Below are 23,922 nucleotides of genomic sequence, written 5' to 3'. Positions count from 1 at the left end.
GGGAGGTGAAGACTGAAGAAAAAGAGTGAAGAGTCAGAGGAGAGGGTGGAAGGCTGGGGAAAAAAACAGGATGAATCATCTGAGCTCACATTCACACTTGGGATGTCACGATTTTGATTCTAAATTGAAAATCAATCGAAATGAGCTTTCGAAATCAAAAGCAGGATCGGTGATTCTCACAGTATCATTTTTTCTTTCCAACCCCGCCTACTTGCGAGTGTCTAAGGAAAAAAGGAAACATGGTAGCTTGCAGGTAGCCTGCAGTTGCACTTTTCGAGACACCCAGACACACACACACAGGTAAGTGGTTAGACAGTCCGAGAGTGTCCGTCGCTAGCCTGCCAACGCCTGGCAGCACATCAAAAAAGTTGTTTGGTCGGCCGTCTGTCCTTACAGTTCGGATCCGTCTTCTCTTCACCTACCACGCCACACCAACCATTTACCCACTACTGAGCTGAGCAGAGAACTTTTCTACATACTGACACAGACTGAGCAAGTGACTCTGGGGTTGTGTTGAACGGGCATTGTATGTTGGACTTTTCTCTGCCTGTATAATAAATACTATGAGGAACATAAATGTTTAAAATCAAAACGTGACCTTAAAATCGAAAGTCAAATCGAATCATGGATTTGGAAAATAGTGTATCTTCTGACTGCACAAACATAAAGATATGTTAGCACCTGTGTTGAGTGATTGGTAATACTGACATACAAAATGAGTGATCACAAAGAGCTACAAGTAACAGAAAGAAAAGGCTTCTTTGCATTGCAGTATATTCACATTTGTCAACTCTGGACAGTCTTCTCAAAAAGCTTAGTTTTTAGGAATGGAAAATGCCAACTTAATACGGATATGGGCCGAAAATAGAGAAAATTATGTATTTTCAAATGCATCCGCATTAGCGTGGACATCATCTAAGCTGTCATTTTTTACAGTTCCTTTCTTTTCTCTCTCCATCTTTCTCCCTCACACACACACTCACCAAATATACCAGACTGCAGTCCTCTCAGACTCACTGGGGGCCTTGACGGCATCTTTCCCATATATCAGCTTAGTTAAGTGGCAGAAATTCACAGCAATGATTCTTGTAGCATGTGCATAATCTACTGTCTCTTCTTCTCAGAGACAGATATGGCAGTGTGTGTGTGAATGTTGCTGTGTGTCAGCGTGTACTAAGAAGCGGGGAGGGTATGCCAAGTTAGGCACAGCAGGGGCCCGCCATAGCACGCACGCCAACAGTTTGACAACATCTTAGAAACATCTATTCACTTGGGATTTTACTCCAGTCCTTAACAACTCTGAGTCCACTGCTGTAGGAGAGGGAGAGCCGGCCTGACAGACAGAGGCAGTGAGAGAGAAAGGAGATTGATGGAGGGCTGAGAGGGAGGGAAGGAATCAAGAGAAAGAAATTGAGAAAGATGGAGGTGGAGATTCAAAAAAGATTCAAAAGACTCACAAGACATAAGAAATTTTGAAAAGGAGGTAGGAAGATAGAGGCAAGGAAAAGAGGAGTATGGGAGAAAATGATGAAAATGCAGAGAAACAGACAGAAATAGAACAAAATAACGAGGGTGAGCAAAGGAGAGACCTAGCATTAGAAGAATAAGTGGGGGTATCTCAGTGAAAAATAGCAGGCAAGCTCAGCTGAAAGTGGAGCAGGAATGATGAATGCTGTGAGGCAAGCCAACCACTAATTTGGATGGCAGAAGTTTGCTTCTACAGGGCAAGAGGCTGGAGTCAATCTGTCTCTCTTACATCTGATCATAAAGACACAGTGGGTGCACCTGGGTCCAGACAAGGGCCCCTCTCTTAGACTGAAAATAGTGGATATAACTACTGAACTGGCAAAACAAACAGCCACTTACATATCTGCCTGCAGTGAGCAACATAAAGGCACATTCCATTGGCCAGTGTTTATAATATACTAGAAGTGGTCAATATATTGTTAAAACCAGAGAGCAGTGGCGATGGAGGAGATGTGGAAGGTTAGCATGTGGATTGGAGAAATAATTAAATTTTGAGCTATTAAGTTTCAAAGTAATCACTGCTGAGAAGATAAGCTTGTAGGGCACATATGGGTTGTATATGGAAAAAATGTACAACAGAGGAAAGTAATGATAAACATCTGGCAGTGGATTCCCTGTGATTTTAAATGTGCATTAAGTGTGATTTATCGAGGTGCATACAGGCAGAGGATGGAGACCAGGCCTAAATAGATTTTTGCCATTACACGTCTCACCTTGCATAGATAGGATGATTTGAAGCCTCAGGTTCATGCAGTAATTGGGGCCAATCACTAGTCTGCAGCTCAGACAGAAAACCATTATGATCATCAGTGCAGGCATGAAAAGATATTTCACATAGCGAGAGAGGGATTATTAGAGTCAAGGGCACAAAAGTCAGTGTGTCTGGGAGAAAGAAGGGCCTGGGAGGTTACTGACTGACAGAGTAATATACCAATGATTTCACCTTTACCACACACCTCAAAGTGAAACATGGCAGACTCTTTCACTTTCTAGATGGAGGCCAGTGTAATTGCCTTCTCATTATAAAGCAGAATTTGATTGTCCACATATGAAGTTAGCATTTAGTGTGCTTAGAGATAGAGGAAAGTCAGAACTGACAAACTAAAAGTATCATTCAGTTTAGCTCTTCTGCTGTAAAAGAAGAGTGTTTAGCCTCATCTTTGTCTCTGACTACCGACAACACTCTTTTATGGGACTTTTACTTAGGGTTAGGGTTGCTATAAGATACTATACCTGAACTGTTTACTAATAAATTGATTATCAGGTATTAAGCAAACAAAATTAGCTGGTATTACATGAAAGAAAGTGTGTACACAACCCCATAAACAAGATTAACATCATACTAAGTGGTTAGGTGAGTTAAGTCTCTGTGTTCTTCAAAGAACAAACATGCTCACTGTACATATACATTGGGTGGGAACAACACCACAAACACCTGAACACCAACAATGCAATCAAAAGCATCAGCTCTACAATAAATCCTACCTTCTAGAGGCTTGACATGTACAATTTTGGGCGAGAAGTGACAATGTCTCAAGAAGGTGTTGATTTAACTCTAGAGCTTGTACTTTGAGGTTTGCACTCTACAACTTGCATACAATACAACACCAACACAGAATCAAAAATCCAGTCCACAGCTGACATCAAGACTTTCACAAAGTTAGTATGAGGACTATTGTATTGTATTTGGTTATACAGGTGTTTGTGTTATGTTTGCACTCTGTATAAACTATATTAGTGGACGATGGAGTCATCGACCACTGAGCCCTCTACCATCGTAACATCGTGATTAAAACGTTTCCATGTTACTCACACAATTTGTATGGCAAAAACAAAACTTTGTCCTCAAGTTGTAAACAAGCTATAACCCATTTTTATTCTAACAAAATGTGTTGGTAGTGTTTGTGTTCATTGATTTTTCAGTTTTATCTTCAACATTCTATCTAGTTTCACATGTAAACCTGTCATGACAAAATGCTCAATTACCTCCTTGCCTGTAACATACTGTATGTATTTGCATATTAACCCTTTGCATGTTAAAAAAGGAAACATTTACAAATCTACTGAAAAATATGATTCCTTGTAATGTCCAATTCAGAATCAGAATAAGAAACTGTTTATTGCCAAGTAACATACATTACATGGAATTTGCCGTTGTCTGATGGTGCTGACAACAAACGTGTAAAAATATAAAGGTAAAAGAATAAAAGAATTCTCCCAGCTCTTGGATACGTCACATAATCATTTAAGTATTTAACATTTAAACTATGATAGGAGCTCATTAAAAATTATTCACCTTTACTGAAATAAAATAATCCAAATATCAAAATGAAAGTGGAAGATTGTGTGTGTGTGTCTGTGTGTGAGAGAGAGTATTTTTCTGTGCCTCAAAGCCAACTGTCAAAATCATGCACACAATGGTAACCACAGTCAGTTCCCCATTTCACAACAGTAACACACTAGGCAAATATTGACGCACTATTTCTCTGACATTACAAATGTGATTATATTTGCTGTTTGCCCTAGGAGACGGCAGTTTATATTCAATGAGGTGTGTGCCCCTCTGTGTGAGTGGGTGTGGGTGTGTGTGTGTGTGTGTGTGTACATGTTGAATTTTAAGTAAAAAAATAGGCCACGGGAAGAACACGCATCAATTTGCTGTGTACACAAAAGAATGTGTTAGCAGACCGTGAGAGATCCAGAAATGCGTGTGTGTGTTTTCTTTCTATTTCTCTCGCCTGTCACCTGGAAGAGAGACAAAGAAAATGAGGCAGAAAGGTAAAGAAAAAAGACAAAAGTAGGATCCACCTGTATGTAAAAGCTCGGGGGGGCTGTGGTCTGTGGTCATTAAGGAGACAATATCAAACAAGCACTAATGGTTATTATTATGGGGAAATGCTGCTCATTGAACTAGCCTGGACCAAGATTCTCATGTTTCACAGATGTAATATGAATCACACAATAGTCTTCACCAATCCTGTTCTGTCTGCTAATTTGTCATAGCCCCTCAGTTTAAGTCTATGTTCAGATATACACAGTAAAGGAAAGATTACAAAAACTTGGGAGGACAAAAAACAGTTGGTCTCAGTGTCTCAGTGCCGACGCCCCTCTGGGCGCTTGGAGGTGTTTGATGCTCTCTATATTCACTTATACAAACCTATAATCCTGATTACAAAAAGAATAAGAGTTCAGTTCTGTGACAGCAATTAAAACTGTCCCATATGTAGGTCCCTGACAAAACAAACAATTTTACAAAAGTATTTAAAAATCTATAGACTATACTACAAATCAAGCAACCAAATTTTTACCAATATCTCAGTTGCTGTACATGACTTCCCTTGGCTTGTTTATGTAAAAAAGTCATTTTCAGACATGGAATACGTAACATTCCTTCCATCATCATCCATCTGTCAAAGTGATGGCATTTTGTCATTCAGATATAGGTGATTTTTACGTTAATGTACCTTCATTCAGACATGACAGCACATTTACAGAATGAACTGCTTACTTGCGCAACATTTGTCACCTGGTGCGTGAGAGGGAGCAGAGAGACAGAGACACAAAGAGAGACAGAACAGTGGTGAGGTGGAAAAGTAAAGATGGCTTAGAAGAAGAGCATTATTAAAACTTATTAAACTGATTTTGGGCATTAGACAATTATTGAGATAATACATTTATTACAATGACCTTAGAACGCGGTACAAGACATGCATTTAATGGCTCTCTGTGCATTTGTTTTATCTTGTGCTGCTGCAGCCTTTGTTAATCCAACAGCACTTCAGACTTGTCAAGTGCTGAAATGATATGGAAGTGTTACTAGGTCCGACCTAGTAAGAAGTTGTGACTTTTTACGTAAATGTGACCAGGGTGCTCATTCAGACTGGAGACCGACATCTTCAATTGGTTAATGTAAAGGGGTGCATGTCTAAGGGGGGCTTAAGCTTCTCTTAAATCCCCTTCACTGTGGGCGCCCTGTTCATTATCAGTTTGAGCAGTTTGTTCAACTGAAGGAATTTCTGTGCAGTGGAGAGCACCAACCCCTGTGTTTGAAGGGAAGTATGTACCTCTCAGATGTACTGCATGTACTGATGAGATCAGTGTTGTGTTCAATAAGTCTGCATAGCCACAGTCTATACAATTCCTTGTGAACTGTGAATAGCCCAATGCAAAGCTGATTAGCTTCTTTGATTAATTAGGTCTGTAACGTTTAAATGGATATCTTTGAGGAGCTCAATATAGAAGAGTTGTTTGTGTCCTGAAATAGAGAACCTACAAAACAAAAGGAGCCTTTTGATCAATACTATAGGTAGAGGAAGTGATTATGCAATGTGGGAAATCCAGCCAACTGCTCAACCTCAAGACACGCAACCACAAACACACACACACAAAATTGTATTATCTCTGTGCTAAAGCAGTTTACATTAAGAGCAAGTTGCCTCAGCTTGCTATTGCAGTTAATAACCCCTTCGTCTATTTACGCTCCACATGTAAAGCGTTCTAATTGGATTAATAGTAATAATTAGACCTTCCTCTGCTCTTTTATTTCTGGGTGGAATTGAAACAATTTAGGTCATCTGGCCCCTTATTCCCAGATCCAAGCTGTGGGACATGCAAATCAGATGCAAATGCCACAGAAAAGTGAAAACTAGTTATGGGCCCGGGTAATAAATACTGAATTTAGCCTCTTGGCATTCCAAAAACAGCCAGTTGGGGTTCATATGCAAATGGTATGCAAATAACCCAGACGCAGAGAGCTTTTATTTTTCTGACACAGAGAACATGGGGGGGGGGGGGGGGGGGGGGGTTCCTGGTGGCTTAGTAGGCAGGGGCACATAACATGTCCTTATGATGTTGTGGGTTTGAAGCCAGCTCATGTTGCCATCCCCAGACTCTCATACCTTTATATTCACTCTCCAACTATCACACATAGAAAAAGGGGTAGAGTGGGTAGACAAGAGGAAAGACAGAAGAAAATATGTACAAGACATTAAATGAGAGGGGGGAGACAAGGAGAATGAGAGGCATGGCATGTAATTTCAAAAGTAAACCCCAGCCACTGCTGGCTGCTGATTAGAGGATCAGTGTGGAGACGAAGGCAGAGTGAGAAAGACAAAGACTGTAAGAGTAAGAGATACAATTTGAATGTGGCAAGGAGGCAAGTCAAATAAAAAGAGAGAAAGGTTGCACATGAGTCCAAAAGAAAGATGAAGATATCAAAGAGAAAGAAGAAAGGAGCTGATGACTTTGAGACAGACACTAGTAAAAAAACAGGAAGGTTGGAAAGACATCAGAAAGATTCACTATGAGAGACTCAGACAGAGAGATGGCCAGGGACAAACAGACCCAAGAGATGGAGAGAGATATGTATAGGAGAGCGTCTTTGAAGGTGCTGAGAGAAAATGTGTAAAAATACAGCTACTATGATGAAGGGGAAAATTAGATAAATACACACACACACACACACACACACACAGTTTGCTGATCTAGCTTGTTCATAAAAAGGGGGGGGGGTAGATGTAGCAAATTAATCTGAAGGAAACACATTGTGCACGCATAACACATGATAAGCTTAGTGGACCACATTGTTCAATTGGCAATGTCTTCACAAATTACATGCATCACTGGCACACCAACACACACACACACAAACCATGCTACATCTCCACCTGTCGTTCCACCATATTAGAAATAATCACTATAATGCTCTTAATTGAAACCCAGTGTTGCCCTGAACACATCACCTGATCTCTCTACCTGCAATGCCACCGCATTCAAATGAACACTGCAAAGCTCTTAATCACAGCCTCTACCCTCCAGCACACACACACAGGCTTATTTCTGATGTGCTTAGCACTGAGCAGTGAAAGGAATGTGGATGTTGGCAGGTAGACTGGTGATTAGAGAGGCTGTTCTGCTGAAAGTATGTAGACCTAAACATCTTACACACATGTTCACTAGAACAAATTGCTAGTCTATCTTACGGCCTCTGAGTACATTTACATACACATCAATCTATTAGAGAGGTCAGTTTCTGAGCTTCTGCATTTTAAACATCTTGTATTTTGTTTACCACAACACTGTATATCTCTAGTGAATGTGAAACCTCAAAATGCAACACCTGTTGAGAAAGGAGATATTCAGAGACATAGAGGTGTAAGGATATAACACACAAGAATACCAAATGTCCAAAAATGTGACTTATGACTAGTAATGGAGGAATCATGCGAAAAAATCTCAGATTCATTATAACGTGCTGTGAATAAACACAAGGACACCCCAACTGAAGACCAAATTAAAGGCTAAAACGCCTGACGGAGACTAAAAATGAATTTAACTACAATTTTTGGGTTATTTGTCTGATTTTACCAGTTATACAAAAATAATCCATACCCTCTCACTTTCCTTTCCTGCCACTCTCCTGTGAGTGTAGCATGGTATTTCCACACCACTTCTGAACTGCCAAGCCTCATTAAAAATGCATATTCTCAATCTCGCTGTTTCCAAGCCAGCTTTTTATTTGAACAAGAAAATTGCAGTATTTATTAAAATCTGATTTATGAGAAATTACAACAGGCATCTCAATGGATAATCCTGTGGAACTGTTGGAAGCGTTTTAATAGCACAAAGCTGCCTACGGCATTTGTGTCTGTGTGTGTGTGTGGGTGTGCATCTGTTTGTGCACGTGTACATGTTTGCTTGCATGTGTGCCTCCATGCATCCGTGCATGAATACATTAGCTAGGTGGGGCGGACACGAAGCCAAATCCCAGAGAATTTGCCTCCTAATTAATAAATCATTACAAAATGGAACAATTTAAAGTGTTTTCCATCATAAATAATTGATGTCTTTGAAGTCAATGTTAATAATCAGTCTGCTTTTCCCTGGGACAAAAAAAAAAAAAAAAAATTGGAAATAATAAGACAAAAAGGCAGCAAAATCTGCCGTACAAAAAAGTAGCAAGGATAATCATTAAGAACAGGGGTGTGGGGGTTGTACACACACAGAAAAACGCACACACTCCCTCTCCCTCTAACAAATTCCACTGAAAACAGATGGCATCAAAATTATCTGATGTCCTGTCACTGTCTTTTTATATGCTAATCCACCTCCTACACACAAGCGATTCTCTTTAATCAGATATCAGGTCAGAGAAGCTAAATCAAGCTGAGACAATCATGCTGCCAGCGTATTACAATACACTGAGACAGGTAGTCAGACAGCAATGTATCAATGCACTTAACGCCATGAGACTCAGGCACAGTGTGGAATTAACATAGCAAGGCTTTCAGCACTTCAAGAGGATGGTAAAAATGGAAAAAGTGTTTCGGCAACACACCTGAACTTTTAGCACCATGACAAACTTTCTCTGCATAATATTGACATCTTTATCACTATGTCTCAGCAGTCATTCTGTCACTCAAACAGCATTGTCACAGCTGGAGCCCAGTTGTTTTCTGTACTGTTTGACTCATTTGCTGCGTTAAACTAATATTGATGCTTTGAAATCTAATGTTGAAAATAATTCAAAGCTTCATTCCTCCGTGTGCTTCACAGTAAAACTGTTGCAAAGTGAAGGCAGTGATGGGTGCGGTGGCTTTTACTGTAAGGCCACCTCAGAGACAGTGAAAACTAACAGAAAACTAACATTACCAAAAGAAAAATTGCACTCCAGTTTGCAGATCATATGTAGTATTCAGTTTTGATTTGTGAGCAACAAGATGAAGTGGTGAACTCCAATTGTGGCAGAGCTCAAACTTCCAACATGAGAAATTCCAATCAATGAAGACCAACACCGTGTTCCTCGCGTAGATGTGTTATGGACCTAAAGAGGGCAGCATGCAGCGTAAAACAGCATGGGCTCTGATCATGCTGTTTTTATCTGTACACAATGTTACATTAGGCAGAAACATTGAGTATAGTGACCTAAATGAACAGAAACAGGCTTAAATATTGTAGCATCTGCTTTAAAAGTTAAAGTGTAGACATGTGTGGTGCTGATAACTCAGTAATCAGCTATTTTCCAGACCACCCATTCTCTCCCTTCCTTTTCACTTTCCAATGTATACAGTCCAAGAAAAGATAAAATAAATATTCACATTATCTCATTTATAAACTCAGGATACTGAAGCTTGACTGATATTTGACCAAACAACAGACAAAATGAAGTTCAGAAATTGTCATAACAGTCCTATCAACCATTGATCAACTATCAACCACAGTCTCATGATGACAGCAGTACAGACACATTCAAACCGCAACTGTAAAATAACTTAAACACAACAAAAGGGTGAAGAACCATGCACATGCACACACGCACGCACGCTCACACACACACACACACACACACACACACACACACACACACATAGAGGAGTCAGCAGGGGACTTTTGAGGACAGATTTATTGAGTTCATCCTTGGAAACCACACACAGACACACTCACACACACACACACACACACACACACACACACACAGCAATCATCAGATCAGATCAGATATCAAAAGGCAGTGTCTGTCTGGAAGATTAGAAGAGCCATCTGTCTGCCATGTGGAAAGCCTCGGATTATCAATAAACTTCACACACTTCTGTATGTGCATGTATCTGTGAGCTTGTGTGTTTGATCCAGTCACTGAGTGTGGAATGCAAATGAGGGAGACAGAAATGCAACCAAAGATAAAAAAATTAAAAGTCACAATAAAAATAAACACTCCTCCTTTTGGTTGACCTTATTAGTTTAGTTTAGGCTGAAATCTACCCAGTCTAGCGTATTTTCTGGGGGCTTGGCCTACACTGAAACACACCAACACTTCCAAAAACATTCATTTTCCAGCACATACAGACAGCCAGGAAATGACTTGTGGCCACACTTAATGCTTAATCAATATATAGCTATCGATCTCTTTCCTGGCTAAACATTACCTGTATATACTCTGTGAACTTCCCCCTGTATATATCTACACATGTAGAGAGAGGAGAGGTTGAATAAGAGTGAGAGCCTCAAAGAAAGAAAGCACAAATAAAAGAGTCAGAAAATACAAGTGAATTAGAAGTGGTTGACTAGATGGAAAGTGGATAAAAGTGTGCACACAAACACCCCTTCAGGCAAATTCAAGCGCAATTATTACTTGTCTACACCCTGCCTTGCAGAGTGGACAGCAGACAAGCTATTAGGCCTATAACCTGTAGATGACCACACAAACACACACACACACACACACACACACACACACACACACAGTTACTCATATTCATTCACAGTTTCTCTCTGGTCAAGCAAGGTCCTGCTTCCAGTCAAGTCATCTTTTCTGCTTGGCGATCAAGGTTACTTTGTCCGATGATGATTCAAATTAAACCCACTGCTCACATCATCCGCGGCTTTTAAATCCACTTTATCTAATATCTGTGCTCTCACATGGCAATCTAGCACATAGCTGATTCATTTATATGTATGAAGGAGAGATCAGACAGACACACGTAGAATTAATTTATTACAAAAGATGGAGTTGTGAGACTTGTGAGGACCTCTGAATGCTTTAACCCTCTGAAGTATTCCCTTATTCCTTTGTTCAAATTTCTGGCTGGTCCTCATAAAACTCAGAAATTCACACAACACATGCTTACACTCTTCTATCTTTACTCGCAGGTAGCCAGTGCTTTTATTTCAGCAGGTGGCCTTATATGAACATCCACACACACACACACACACACACACAACGATACAGGTCACCCCTGCTTTCCATTTCAGCGGGTGGTCAGGGAGTAATGGCACTGATGGCTGAACATTGGACACTCAGACAGAAAGCAGGGGTTATCTTCCAAAACAACACAAATAGGCCCAAAGGGAAGAGAGGGAGAGAGGAAAACCTCAAAGAGGGCCTTGAAAAGTCATTTACTACATGTCCTTGAATGCCTAACTCTCAGTTTTTTTTGCTTTTTATCCATATGTCACCCACACATTTTCTCCACCCACACCAACAGTCTGGCATGCCACGTTAATTACTAACGTCTTTCAAGCTTTCATTTCCTCCTCATGAGGGAAATTACATTTGTTTTCCTTATTGAGTCAAGATGACAGGGAACACAAAGGGGAGGGGAGAAATATGAATTGAGGAAGACTAAAAAGTCTCTTTCAGCTTGTAAAATAACAGACAAGCTAATTATTCAAAAACAGAGAAAGCGACAATGAGTTGTCAAATGTCAACTTTGGTCTTTCTGGCTCTACTGTCAAGGAGTCCGACACAATATTGAACTGTTTTTGTCCTCCAAGAGAGGAAAGCTAAGGGAGTCCCTGACATCGCTCCAATGAACAAATAAAGACATATTATTGTGTACAGACATTGACATTTTGAAATTAGGACAGTTTGTATTGTCAAATTATGTGAATAAAACTCAATTTGTCCTGTGGTGACCCTAATTAAGGCGTTTGCTATGCATTCTATCTGACACAGCAACTCTCAAAGCAACTTCATAGCTCAAGGCTGAAGAACAGGTTGAGGAAGAGATGATAATAAAGATATGTTGTTTCACAGTAAACTGACCAGTTGTCAGATTCTCCATCATGTCACATGACTAACAAAAAGTGGGTAAGATTCTATTTTTTTCTTATTGTCAAAAAATCCCATGAAAAGACCAAAACCAACATTGCATTAGTCTGTCTTTAATACCTTGACTTCCCCAGTCTGTCTATGGTACCCAGCCCAAAGCCCATTTGTTCCTACTGAAGATCTTTCACAAAGTCCTGAGAGGAGGTCCAATCAAGCAACATGACTAAAAACACCTCTGTAGGTGTATTGTGGGTGTGTAGACAAACATGTCATGAATATAAACTTCCACTTAAAAAAAGGCTTGACAATTTGGTAAAACAACTGGGCACTGTAGATTTTAGCTACTCAAACAGGAGTAAATCATGCTGGAGTCTACTTTCAGCCACAGATTTGGTGCGCTTGACAGTATTCAAAGCAGCAAGACTCAAGATAAACTTAAGTGCCCACTAATTCATTGTTGGTTTTGGCCTTTTCAATAAGAAAAGTAAAGAATATCACTTATCCTTCAACTATCACTTTGAGCCTTTCACTGTGCTTCAGTGCAAAACTAAATCTGATAAGAGACTTTTAAATCTGAAATAGAATGTTATCAAAAACATTTTTTCAATGTATAACAATCAAAATAGCTAAAAACATTAGGCCACTTTTCTATTTAATCATTATATATGGCTATGTTAGTGGGATGCATCCAATTTCATGAACAAAAAGTGTCACTTTTAGGCCTCACAGTTGCCCAAGAAAACACTCATTTGAATTCATATTAATAGAAATGAACTGGCAAGACAGGGGCAATGGAGGGTGGGTCACATACACACAACTGGGAGCTGCCCAACATATCCACAGGCATGTCGTGTTGCCCACTGAGCAGCTCAAGTTGAGATGCTGGGGGTTAAATGCCTTGTCAAATGGCACCTGATGCAACTTGTTGGAGAGGAGGGAAAGCGTGACTTCTTCAATCTCCTATGCAGTGTGGACGTTTTGGTCTGAGATTTGAACTGTCAATCTACAGGCCATTAGCTTTTATTTTTTAGGCCATTAGGCCACCTCTGCTGCCAGAAAGCATCATCTCCCGGCTTTGATTTAAGGCTCAACTCTGCAAATGTGTGCAAAACCTGGCTTCGCCCCTCATCCCCTTTCCAGACTATCCTCCTCGTTTCCTCGTCCCTCCCTCCCTCCCTCAATCCCCTCCACCCCCAAGCCTTTCCCTAGGCTCTTGCCTTATCCCATTACTCACATCCCCTCCATGATATTCCCATTATACCCCTTCAGGGTATTCCCAATCCCTGTGGAATGCGGGCGGTATTCCTGGGATAACAGGAGGTTGACTGGCTGGCTGGCTTCTGCTGGGAATAGGGAATACGCTTCCTCTAGAGGGAAGCAGCAAAGGAAACTCCTATCCAGCTTCTCCCTTCATTTATCTCTAGCTTTCTTCATCAGAGAAATGAAAGTGCGAGTGAACAAATGCATGGACAGAGGGGAGACTGGAACAGAGTTCCTTTCCTCCATTATTCTTCCTCTCCTATCTTTCCTGTATCTTTCTGGGTTGAGAAACACAGGTGAGATATCACCACCCTTTGGGGAATCAATTTGTTCTGTTTTTTGTTATTTCTCAGAAGAACAAGGAGTGGTCTCTCTTTTGGTCGACTGTAATTCTCTTTCCTTGCTCCTAAACTTCACATATGGGAAGTGCTACTAGCAATACGGGAGATCTTTCTATCCTTGGAGAAATGAGAACCAGGGAAGAATAATCCTTGTTTCCCTCCTGCAGTCCCCTACTATCAATAGTGGGCATCTGGTCATGTCGTTTTAACATTACCTATTTACTTATTTACCTATGACTCAATTATTAACATGGCTATTAATATAGAAAAATGCCAAAAAGGACAACACCAATAAATCCTTAAGACTGACTTTGTGCCATGGCAATCTTCTTGCTGCAATGGTTGTTCTCACCAGGTCAGTTTATGATGCTGTCAAAATTCCTTTCCTCAGAATAATCAATAGATTAGATTGAGCAGTGATCCATCCTTTCCTGAAGCCATCCGGTTTTCTCCTCTATCCATAGCTCCCTCAAGGGAACCTTAAGGCAGGAATGGCTGGGGTCCCTAATCCCATGGCCTCTAAATGGTTACTGGGTGCTGCCTACACATGGGTCACCTTGTAGGATCACCAAAACACATGCACATTCACATTCACATTCACACTCGCGCACACACACACACACACACACACACACACACACACACACACACACACACACACACAGGGCTTGGGATCACTCTAATCTCCTGGCCTTTAAATGGTTACACTTGACTGCCTAGACTCATGGGTCCATTTGTTAGGATTTTAAATGAATTCAAAGCCTTAGAAACTGTGTGTGTGTGTGTGTGTGTGTATATATGTTTTACAGAGATGGGACAGGGCTATCTCATTTTCATTTTAACAGCATTGCTCTGTTAAAGCCACACATACTGTCCTTAAATACAGAAATTATTAGCATTGTGTGAACTCAGGACTGAAATTATAATTAATAACAACTACTGAACTATTCTTACAAAGTATAATAATGATAGTAAAACGCAAATGTCATTAAGTAGTTCTTATGTTTTGTTTGATTGCAAAACCTCCATACAAAGGGACACCTGTTTTGCCAAATGACAGCTTTAATATTCAAAATTGTTTAACCCTCATGTCGCCATACTAATATTTACATATCCATATTTACATATTAACAGCCTGTCTGTCAAATGTCTGCTTAGACTTGTTGAACGGTATTATATTTAATATATTCAATTCAAATGTACATGCAGTGATGAAAATTTATTTCATTCTTCTGCTCTGTCTAGTTCCATGTATAGTCTATTTAGTTTCTAGTTTAGGTTCAAATTGTCAATTTTCTCACAACTATGTCTCTTGATTTATATCCATTGCAGCCAGCAACCATTTCCTATCCACTTTACCTCCTTTTGCAATGCACAGATTTTCTCTTTCCTTACGTCTCTCCTGTTGTCTGTTGTTCTTCAAACCACTCCCCTCTTCTCTCTTTACCTTTCAGTGCCTTTCTCCATTACGTTATTCCTCCATCTATCCATGTCTCTATTTCCCGTTTCTGCAGCATTGCCAGAGACTATTTCGTTCTCCCTGGCAGCGTATTACCCTCCCTGTTCGCCTCCTTTTTCCGACCATCGCTGAGGCTGATTTTGGCTTCAAGTGCATCTGTCTCTGTCGCTGTACCCTTCATCCCAGCACCCTCCTCCCTTCCCCGCTGACTCTTCCCCTCGTCTTTCCTTACGTTGCTTTCCCCTTTACTCTTTTTCACCCCTTTTCCTCTCTAATCAGCAAAGTGGGACTGTCTGACACACACAGTTGCATGATAGTAGAAAGAGAGTGAGCATACAGTGTTTCTCACACGCGTAAGCACATCAGGTGATCTGTCTAATCTTGCAGAATGACGGCTGTCGAAAACTGAACCGTCTCTCACACTTTCCCTGTACAATATCAATTCCCACCACGTCTGCAACTGTATGTGAGAAGAGTAAATGTGTGTGTGAGCTGGCTGTGTGTGCTAACGTGTCTGGGTGAGTGTGTGTATATGCGAGAGGTGGAGTCAGAGAGAACATTGTAAGTTTTCATTGGCTATAACATTGCGGCGTGTAATGTTGCGTAGCACACAGTCTGCCAATCAGAAGATCCTCACACACTGCCTTTTATGAATGAGATGGCATGTATGCGAGGTACACACACACTCAGACTGAGAATACTCTACAGTGATGTAATACAATCACACAGAGCAGCAGCAGCACTCACAACACAAATGCAGTATGAGCTGAATCAGAGTAGTTCGACAATGTTTCAGCCTAAATTTCTAAATACAGTCAATTTGAAATATCCTGGAAAATGTATATAATTGAAAAAGTAAGAACATTCATTGAATGCAAATGTCACATATCCTTTATGCCAGTGAAATGAAAGTAAATATTAAATTGACAAATATGTCATATATTTTCCTTCCTGCCATGTTACATGCATACAACATTAAGTGTTTCATTTCAAATAGAAGCAAGAAGCATTTAGTGTTAAAAGCATAATATAAGATTGCTAAACCATCTAGCTTTCTTTCGAAGCCAATGAAGCATTTCATATCAATCAAAATTTCAAAGCAGTTTATTGTCTAAAAGGCACAGTAAAATTACATTGTATGTGACACCTCCAGCATTTTCTCTCCAGAGCAGCACCTGTAATACCTGCTGATCAATAAAATCCTCATATCATTTTATCAGAACAGCTCACACCCTCTCTCTGAAGCTCATATCCTCCAACTGTCTGTGTCCAAACCAGGAACTGAGAATGCCTGATTTGTCTGACATTGTGTACCAGGGAGTAATTTTGCCTAACCGGTATGTAAAATCATAACTGAAGTGCTGTGTGTGCGGCTGGCTGGGAGAGAGGAGATTGGGAGGGGAGGAGAGGAGAACAGCCAAAAACAATCAAAATATCCTGGTGTGACTTTCCATGAAGGGTGTGTGTGTGTGTGTGCACGTGTGTGTGTGTGTGTGTGTGTGTGTGTGTGTGTGTGTGTGTGTGTGTGTGTGTGTGTGTGAGAGCATGTGCGCACCCATGTGTGAGCATACACGCCTTTCTATGAAGTCACTATTTGGCACATTGCACTGTATCAGTGTACTATCCTGGGTAAACAGTGCCCTCTCTGGTTGTCCTGAGGAACAGCAACTCAGAACGAGCCAGGCTGAACAAGCACAGACAGTATAACAAGTGTGGAGACAATGAAAGCAGAGAGGAGAAGTGACACAGGTTGTTGTTTCATTGACGTAAAAACAGGACAAGACAAAAACTCAAGGGAGAAAGGGGAGACATTTTCTCTTGAGATTGTTGAGAATTACTTAATATTTTAGATATCCCCTCAACTGGCCAGGGTTTAAACATTTGGTGTGGAAAAAATACTCATCTCTCATATATTATATTTAAAAAATAAACAATGTATGTACATGCCAAGGTGTTCTCCAAGTGAAGAATGAGGAGTGGTCCCTCTCATCCAATCCATCTACAGCCACTTTATATTAAACCTTAAATCAAAAAGGCTCTTGTTATGTAAAAGTCTACATGATGTCATTATTAGTATTACATTATATTTTCAGGTTAAAAACAGCGTTAACAAAGAGCTGGCTTAATGTTATGAACACTAATGATCACATCCGATCATGTGTAGCCTTCACAGACTCAAAGTTACAACTTTTAAAACTATGAATGATAAAAAAGAGTGTGTTTTTCAGAAGGATGACCTCATCCTGATATTGCAGAGATGCAGTCTTTGAACAAAAGGCACTTCCCATGAGCCAAGGCTGCCACCTAGAGGACAACATAAGTACTGCTACTATGTCTCACACCAGGTGATGTCATAGTTTAAGACAGAAAGAAAGAGTTAGAGGGAGGTATGAAAGAGGGACAGGGGAGGGCAGGGGGTGTGAAAGAGAGAAAACAGGCAGGAAAGATGAGAGGGAGGGAGAAGGTGATGTCATGTTTTCAGAGCAGTGGAGGCTCCGTCTTTGTCCAAACTCTTTCAGTAAATTCTGCAGTTCGACACTGCGGATCAGAACAACAGACACTGCAGAGGTATCAGGTATCTGATATTCATATGGTATCATCATTTTCTACATTTTTTTTGGAGAAGGAAATAACATTCTGACTCACAAATCATAATGTTCAACCTCCTCTAAGTCCTCATGTTCAATCTGGCCCAAGACTAGACACTACATCCTTCAGGAGCCCAATTCAATCCTTGCCATTCCAGACTATTCCACTCTCTCCAATCCACTCCAAAATAATGTCATGCCATTCTACACAAGTGCATTGAATTCCATACTATACCATTCAAAACAATCACCACCTGTCCTGAGTGTAATCTCCCCCGATTCTGGCCATGACAGGCAATTTCTCCTTCCAACAATCCCACAGTGAAAAACAATCAGCGAAGATACTCACACACAAAGAAGGAGAGGCGGAGATTGAAAGAAAAACAAAAAAGTGTTGCAGGAGAAAAGAGACAGAAGACGAGACAAGGAAGCAAACAAAGGGAAAGGACGCAGATAAAAAGCAGAGAAGGGGGAGACAGAAACCAAACTAATCCTTAAGCTTTAGCAGTGAGACACTGACCTTTAAAGTACTTTGTTGAGAGGGAGAGAGAGAGAGAGAGAGAGAGACAACAAGGCTGAAGGAGAGAGACAGGGAGAGTATTCTGAAGCTTCATCTGTGAAGGATCAAGGCATCTTTGAGCTACAAAGTGGGGTAAAAATAAAAATTCTGCTTTTTTGCTAAACAGTTACCCGTAGGACACACAGAGACACAAACACACACTATGAATAAAACCTTTCCCCTTCATTGATAAACATTTATATACCTGGCCATTACTTAACTTCGTCTGCAGTGGTCATGTTGTTACAACTGTGCTATGCTCACAACCTGAATATAACCAGGTGGGAAGAGACACATACAGACACAGACTGATGGTTATGAAACTGCAGCACCTCATCAGAGCAGTGTCAGTCATAGAAGAAACTAATACTGGAGTTAGTAAGGTCAACACACACACACACACACACACACACACACACACACACACACACACATCAGCAAGAGGAGGCACACACCAGGTAGACAAGTACCAATGTCCAATGAAAACATGAAACACAATCACACCCTTTTGCAAATAGATGAGACTATGCAAATGATATGTGGCAAAGGCCACCTGAAAGCCATTAAAACAGAACAGTTTTTTTTTTACCCTTGTAAGTATCTACATCACCTATTATTCTGTTTTAGTGTTGAGTGTCTTTCTCACAGGCATACACACACCAACTGATGTGTCTGATCTTGAAGAATGTCAACTGTCAAGGATTCCCGAACAGAATACACTAATTTGTTGTTCATATTCTAAGATATCGGTGAGAGAAGTGAAATATGTTACACGCACAGATATTCATACCACTGTTGGGAGCACTTCTACTGACCTGAAGTCTAATGAAATTAAATAGCTGTAATATTTGCTGAACACTCTCTGGAACCAGGATCCCTGTGTGGTCACTGCATGGTCCCACTTTCAGGAGAAGAGAAGAAGACTGAAACTAACCTAATCCAGAGATTAGAAAAAAAATTCAATAACCATAACAGCAAGTTTAACCTTATTACCTTAGATTGTATTACATTACACCATCTTGAAATGTGTATATCTGATGAGGACTTTAACACGACCAGAGAAGCTATGTACTGTAATCAGATTCTGCGACAGGCACATATTTCTCGTACAGAAATCAAAGTGGGAACAGAAAACAACTCACTAACTACAACCGACAGTTTTCATCACACTCACAATTGCCACCGTTCCACTAAATTACAGTCGAAATAGATCTAAGGTAAGACAATTAGCACGGTAAATCTCAAGCCTGAGTAGATGCTTTAACACAGGAAATGCAACTCTGTCAAGAGGGTGAGAGACCACAGAGAAGAGAGACAGTATGAAAGAGACACGGTTTGTATCTGAGACAAGCTCAGGGGACAGAAAAAACTGTTAAAAACAAAGAAAGGTAGGAAAAGATAAAGAGATCAAGGGTCTAAACTACCAGATAAGGGGGGAAACCGATGGCCTATGTTCATGAGTAAATTGTGTCTTGTGTGTGTGTTTGTGAGTGAGTGAGTACATCTGCATTTTTGAAGTGTGTGATTAATGTCCTTCTAAGGCTGTGGAGACCCCATGGTGAGAGAAATGCCTGAGGGGTTAATATTAACTCACACACAGACACAGAGACACACACACACACACAAAACACACACACACACACACAGCTACTGCACATAGAAAGACAAACAGTACAATACAATACCTTTTCTTCATGCCTGATTGTGATGAACACGGGATCGCGCGCACACTGACAAGGAAACTTGTTTGGAAGTCGTACTCAAATTATTTTTAACTGACAACTACAATTCAACACACACATGCTGAAATAATGTAGATCGTCTATCTCGGTCTCACTCTGCTTTGTCTGTCGGTCTCTCTCACCTGTGCACACGCACACACACACACACACACACACACACACACAATCCCTCATGAAAGACCTATGGTAATCTAGTTCATAATATGTCTGGCCTCTATGCAAAATACATGCAAAACTAAACATGAAAGGTAGAATTTAACATAGTCACATTTTGTCTAACAATCTATAATGTGACACCTGTCAACTCTTCTCTCTGATGTATCACTCTGTCAGGACAAAAAACATTTTAACTACTAACGAAGCCTAACCAACAAGATCTCCTAACCTTAACAAAGTACTTATGTTAACCCAAACCATTATCTTTCCCTAACCAAGTCATTTTTGTGCCTTAACCTAACCAAACCTTAACCATAGCAATGTCAGATCATAATACGGATTTATTTTTCCAACAGTGATTTGTGACAGTTTTGGAAGGCACTGACAATTGATAGTGTCCTGTCGATAGGGGCGTCAGATCAGAAAACGCTTGAACATGTTGGAGGGCAGTTACAAACAATATATTTTGCCGTTTAATTTGGAGAGCTTGTTGTATTTTAAATATCATCTTTATAACTTCAAGTTATACTGAAAGAGTTTGCTCTTTATTTAAGCGTCAGACTGAATGTCCATGTAAATTATCAGCCATCAGATATCTACAAATATATAAGTACTCTGCATCCTTAATAACAAAGCATGAAAGCCAATATACCAATATATATAGCCAATGTGATCAGTGTTAACAGATTTTCCAACTTTTCCAACCATTTTGGCAGAAAAATGCCAAATACCTCTACAAGTCATATTCTATTCAGGCTAGCTGAAAACATAAGTTGTCAAAGAGGCTGGTCAATTTTGTATATTAACCTGCTGCAGTGTTCTCTTTTGTTTCCAGACTTAACACCCCAACTATAAAACGTCTCACTGTGCCAACACATCACCAATCCGCTCCCCAATTCAGTTCTGGGAAAGATACCAGGTAAGGCTGGTTCTCAGTGGACTTTGTGAGCATAAGTTGAGCAAAGCTTGCAGTTAGGGACAAATTCCACCAGGTTTATAATGATTGGCAGACTCCAAACATGATCCAAAACCTCACATTAACCAGTTTTAACCAAATACATTTGATTGGTCAAGTTTGTAGAGGGCAGTACACAGGCCTGGGAAGCTCAATCCAGCAATTCAGGGCCAAACAAAGTCTCCCACTGGACAAACACACAAGGTACAGCTTACCTACAAAGCAAGACTGCCCCCTTGTGTTTATTAATAATAATAATAATAACAATAATGACATCCATTCTATAGACACCTAAGATATAAAAAAAAGTAATTACACAATTTCAGCTGTTCATTCATGTACCTATCTCCAATCCATCAGTCTAACATCCATCTATCCTTCTATCTTAGTATTATTTCATTAGTATCTATTAGTAGTAGCATTCTGTTAATGTTGTTATTCGTATTATGTTATTCACAGACCTCCAGTCAATAGACATTATACCACCACAAATAAACAATCTCTTACCAGTAATCTTGTATCCGCTGGCAGCTAGCTGTCCGGCCATGTACTCTCCATCTGAGTTGTTATGACTGCAGCCCCATGTTTTCATCCAGATCTTTTGGGTGCCAGGGATCAAACTAAAAATGAACAATGAATTACGTTTTCGTTATATGATGTGTGGAAATGATAAAATCAATATGTAAACCTAATTTTATTTCATAAATCTGCCACAAAATCTCATCTCATCAACTGAGAAGGACTTGTCAACTGTTTTTTGTGTAGTAGAACAGACTGAAAGGGTGTTTTCACATCTAACCTCTTTGGTTTAGGCTGATGGGAAAGCTGTCAACCAAACTCTGGTAAAGACCAAACAACCAGAATGAGACCGTTTTCAAGCAGGCTCTGGTGTGGTTTGTTTGTAGTATGAAAGCAAAATGGACGGATGACAGGATTTTGTGTCACCAAAGAAGTTAAATATAAAGTGCTGTATGACTTGCTGGCTTTCTCCAGAATTTGGTTTTCCCCAGCAGATGATGCAGGATGACAGTCACCATAACTTTCCAATGAATGAGTTACCGATCAGTCCATATGGCTTCATGTTTACATATCTTGTTTCATTCGTAATAAGTCTGTGTGAACACGAAATGGATCTGAACTAAAAGGCAACAATAAATCATATTTTTCTTGGTCTGGACCAAGTGTGCAGAACTACAGGTGTGAACACAGTTAGTGTCCTCCTTTTCCAAATAAACAAACAGAGCACAACTCTAAAAATGCAGCTCCGCAATGTTTTACTTTGATACTTCTTTGACCAAACTGACTATATAAACTGATCAAATCTTAAACATGACCTTCTCATTTTTATCTACCTGATATTTTTTCACATTTCATTCAGTGTTAATTGGCAAATATTGAAATATTACAGTCAACACACCCCCCATATGTATCATATTCCATTTGATTAACTGAAAAGCTTGAAATTAAGACATACTGGTTGCAAAACCAGTAGTTGTCTGAACTCAGGGGGTTGATCTATTGTTTAGTTCTCCAACTACTAAGTGACTTATTGGGAATTTAGAGTTTGCTTACCCATCATCAGCCTAAAACATACTATACAGAAGCAATATCACAATAAACTACTGTACCACTATATCAAACATTTGACATACCTGTCAGCTTGGAGCTCCTCATGGCTCAGCAGTTCTTTTTTCCTCCTGGACCTTGGTATGATACTCTTTCTAGCAGTCTGTCTCTCTTGAGGAGTGGGGTCACTAGAAGACACCATGTCCTCAATGTCTTCAATCAGAGAGTCACAGGCGGACGGCATGATGGTCTAAAAAAATCAGAGTAGCAGACCCTAATTACCAAAAAATATTGCATTGGTGAAACTACTTGTAAAGAAGATTAACTAGGAGCAGCAGCCGATGAAAAGATATTACATCACCACAGTGAGGTGGCATAGTACAATAGGGCTGCAACTAATGATTATTTTTGTTTTTTATTAATATGCTGATTATTTTCTCGATTAATCAGTTAGACTTTTGGTTTATAAAACATCATGAGAGATTTCTGAAGACCAGTTTAATGTCAACCTTAAGATATTTAGTTAAATATAAGACAAGGAAAAGTAACAAATCTTCATATTTAAGAAGCTGAGACCAGTGAATATTTGATATTTTAGCATGAAAAAATGAATGAAACAATTAATTATCAAAATATTTGCTGATTAATTTCAAAATAGTTGCTGATTAAATTTGTTTAATCGTTGCAGCGCTATAAAACAGAGGGGGGGAATCACTTTGGATGCATACCTCGAGCACTTCACACTGGTGATTAAAGCCAAGATGCAACATGATTTTCTCTATGTTAGTAGTGTGCTGCCTCCTTCACTGTAAAGTCATGCTGTATGTGTGTATCTGCTTATTGAACAGCTTAAAGCCTGATATCTCCAGATTTATAAAATAGTGTTTGGATAAATGTTTGCATTAAAATTTTCGGTAAATGCTGTATATGGTGGTGATGTCAGGGGCAATTTTGGTGCACAGCATAAGAATACTTTTGTAAGGAAAGAAATGTTAAATTCATATGATCCTACCTAAACTGGAGAGAATAGTTACCTACATGATTAATGAATATGACATCGTCGTGCTGATTAGAGCAGAGCAGTGTCTACTGACGTATCTTAAAATTTAGTTAATTAGACCATCCCATGTACAGAGAAAGGTTAACGTCTTTTTGAGATTTTGTCATAAAGATCATGATTTTAGCTCATTTTTCAACTGTCTATCTCTCAGTTGGTGATTTCT

At 39.8% G+C, this 23,922-nt stretch overlaps 1 protein-coding gene across 1 annotated transcript in view; it reads right to left on the bottom strand.

Moving 5' to 3' along the window:
- Positions 1-23,922, bottom strand: part of cdkal1 (CDK5 regulatory subunit associated protein 1-like 1) — a 208,772-nt gene that overhangs the window by 184,111 nt on the left and 739 nt on the right. The window contains exons 2-3 of the mRNA XM_070912255.1: positions 22,786-22,949; positions 21,641-21,753 (exon numbers count right to left, since the gene is read on the bottom strand). Of these exons, the coding sequence (XP_070768356.1) occupies positions 21,641-21,753; positions 22,786-22,943 (271 nt within the window). The 5' untranslated portion in view covers positions 22,944-22,949. The remainder of the gene's footprint in view (positions 1-21,640; positions 21,754-22,785; positions 22,950-23,922) is intronic.

Source organism: Enoplosus armatus, chromosome 9 (genome assembly GCF_043641665.1).
Source record: "Enoplosus armatus isolate fEnoArm2 chromosome 9, fEnoArm2.hap1, whole genome shotgun sequence".
Taxonomy (NCBI): Eukaryota; Metazoa; Chordata; class Actinopteri; order Centrarchiformes; family Enoplosidae; genus Enoplosus; species Enoplosus armatus.
The sequence above is the reverse complement of the archived record's forward strand: the minus strand, read 5'-3'. Positions and strand labels throughout refer to the sequence as shown.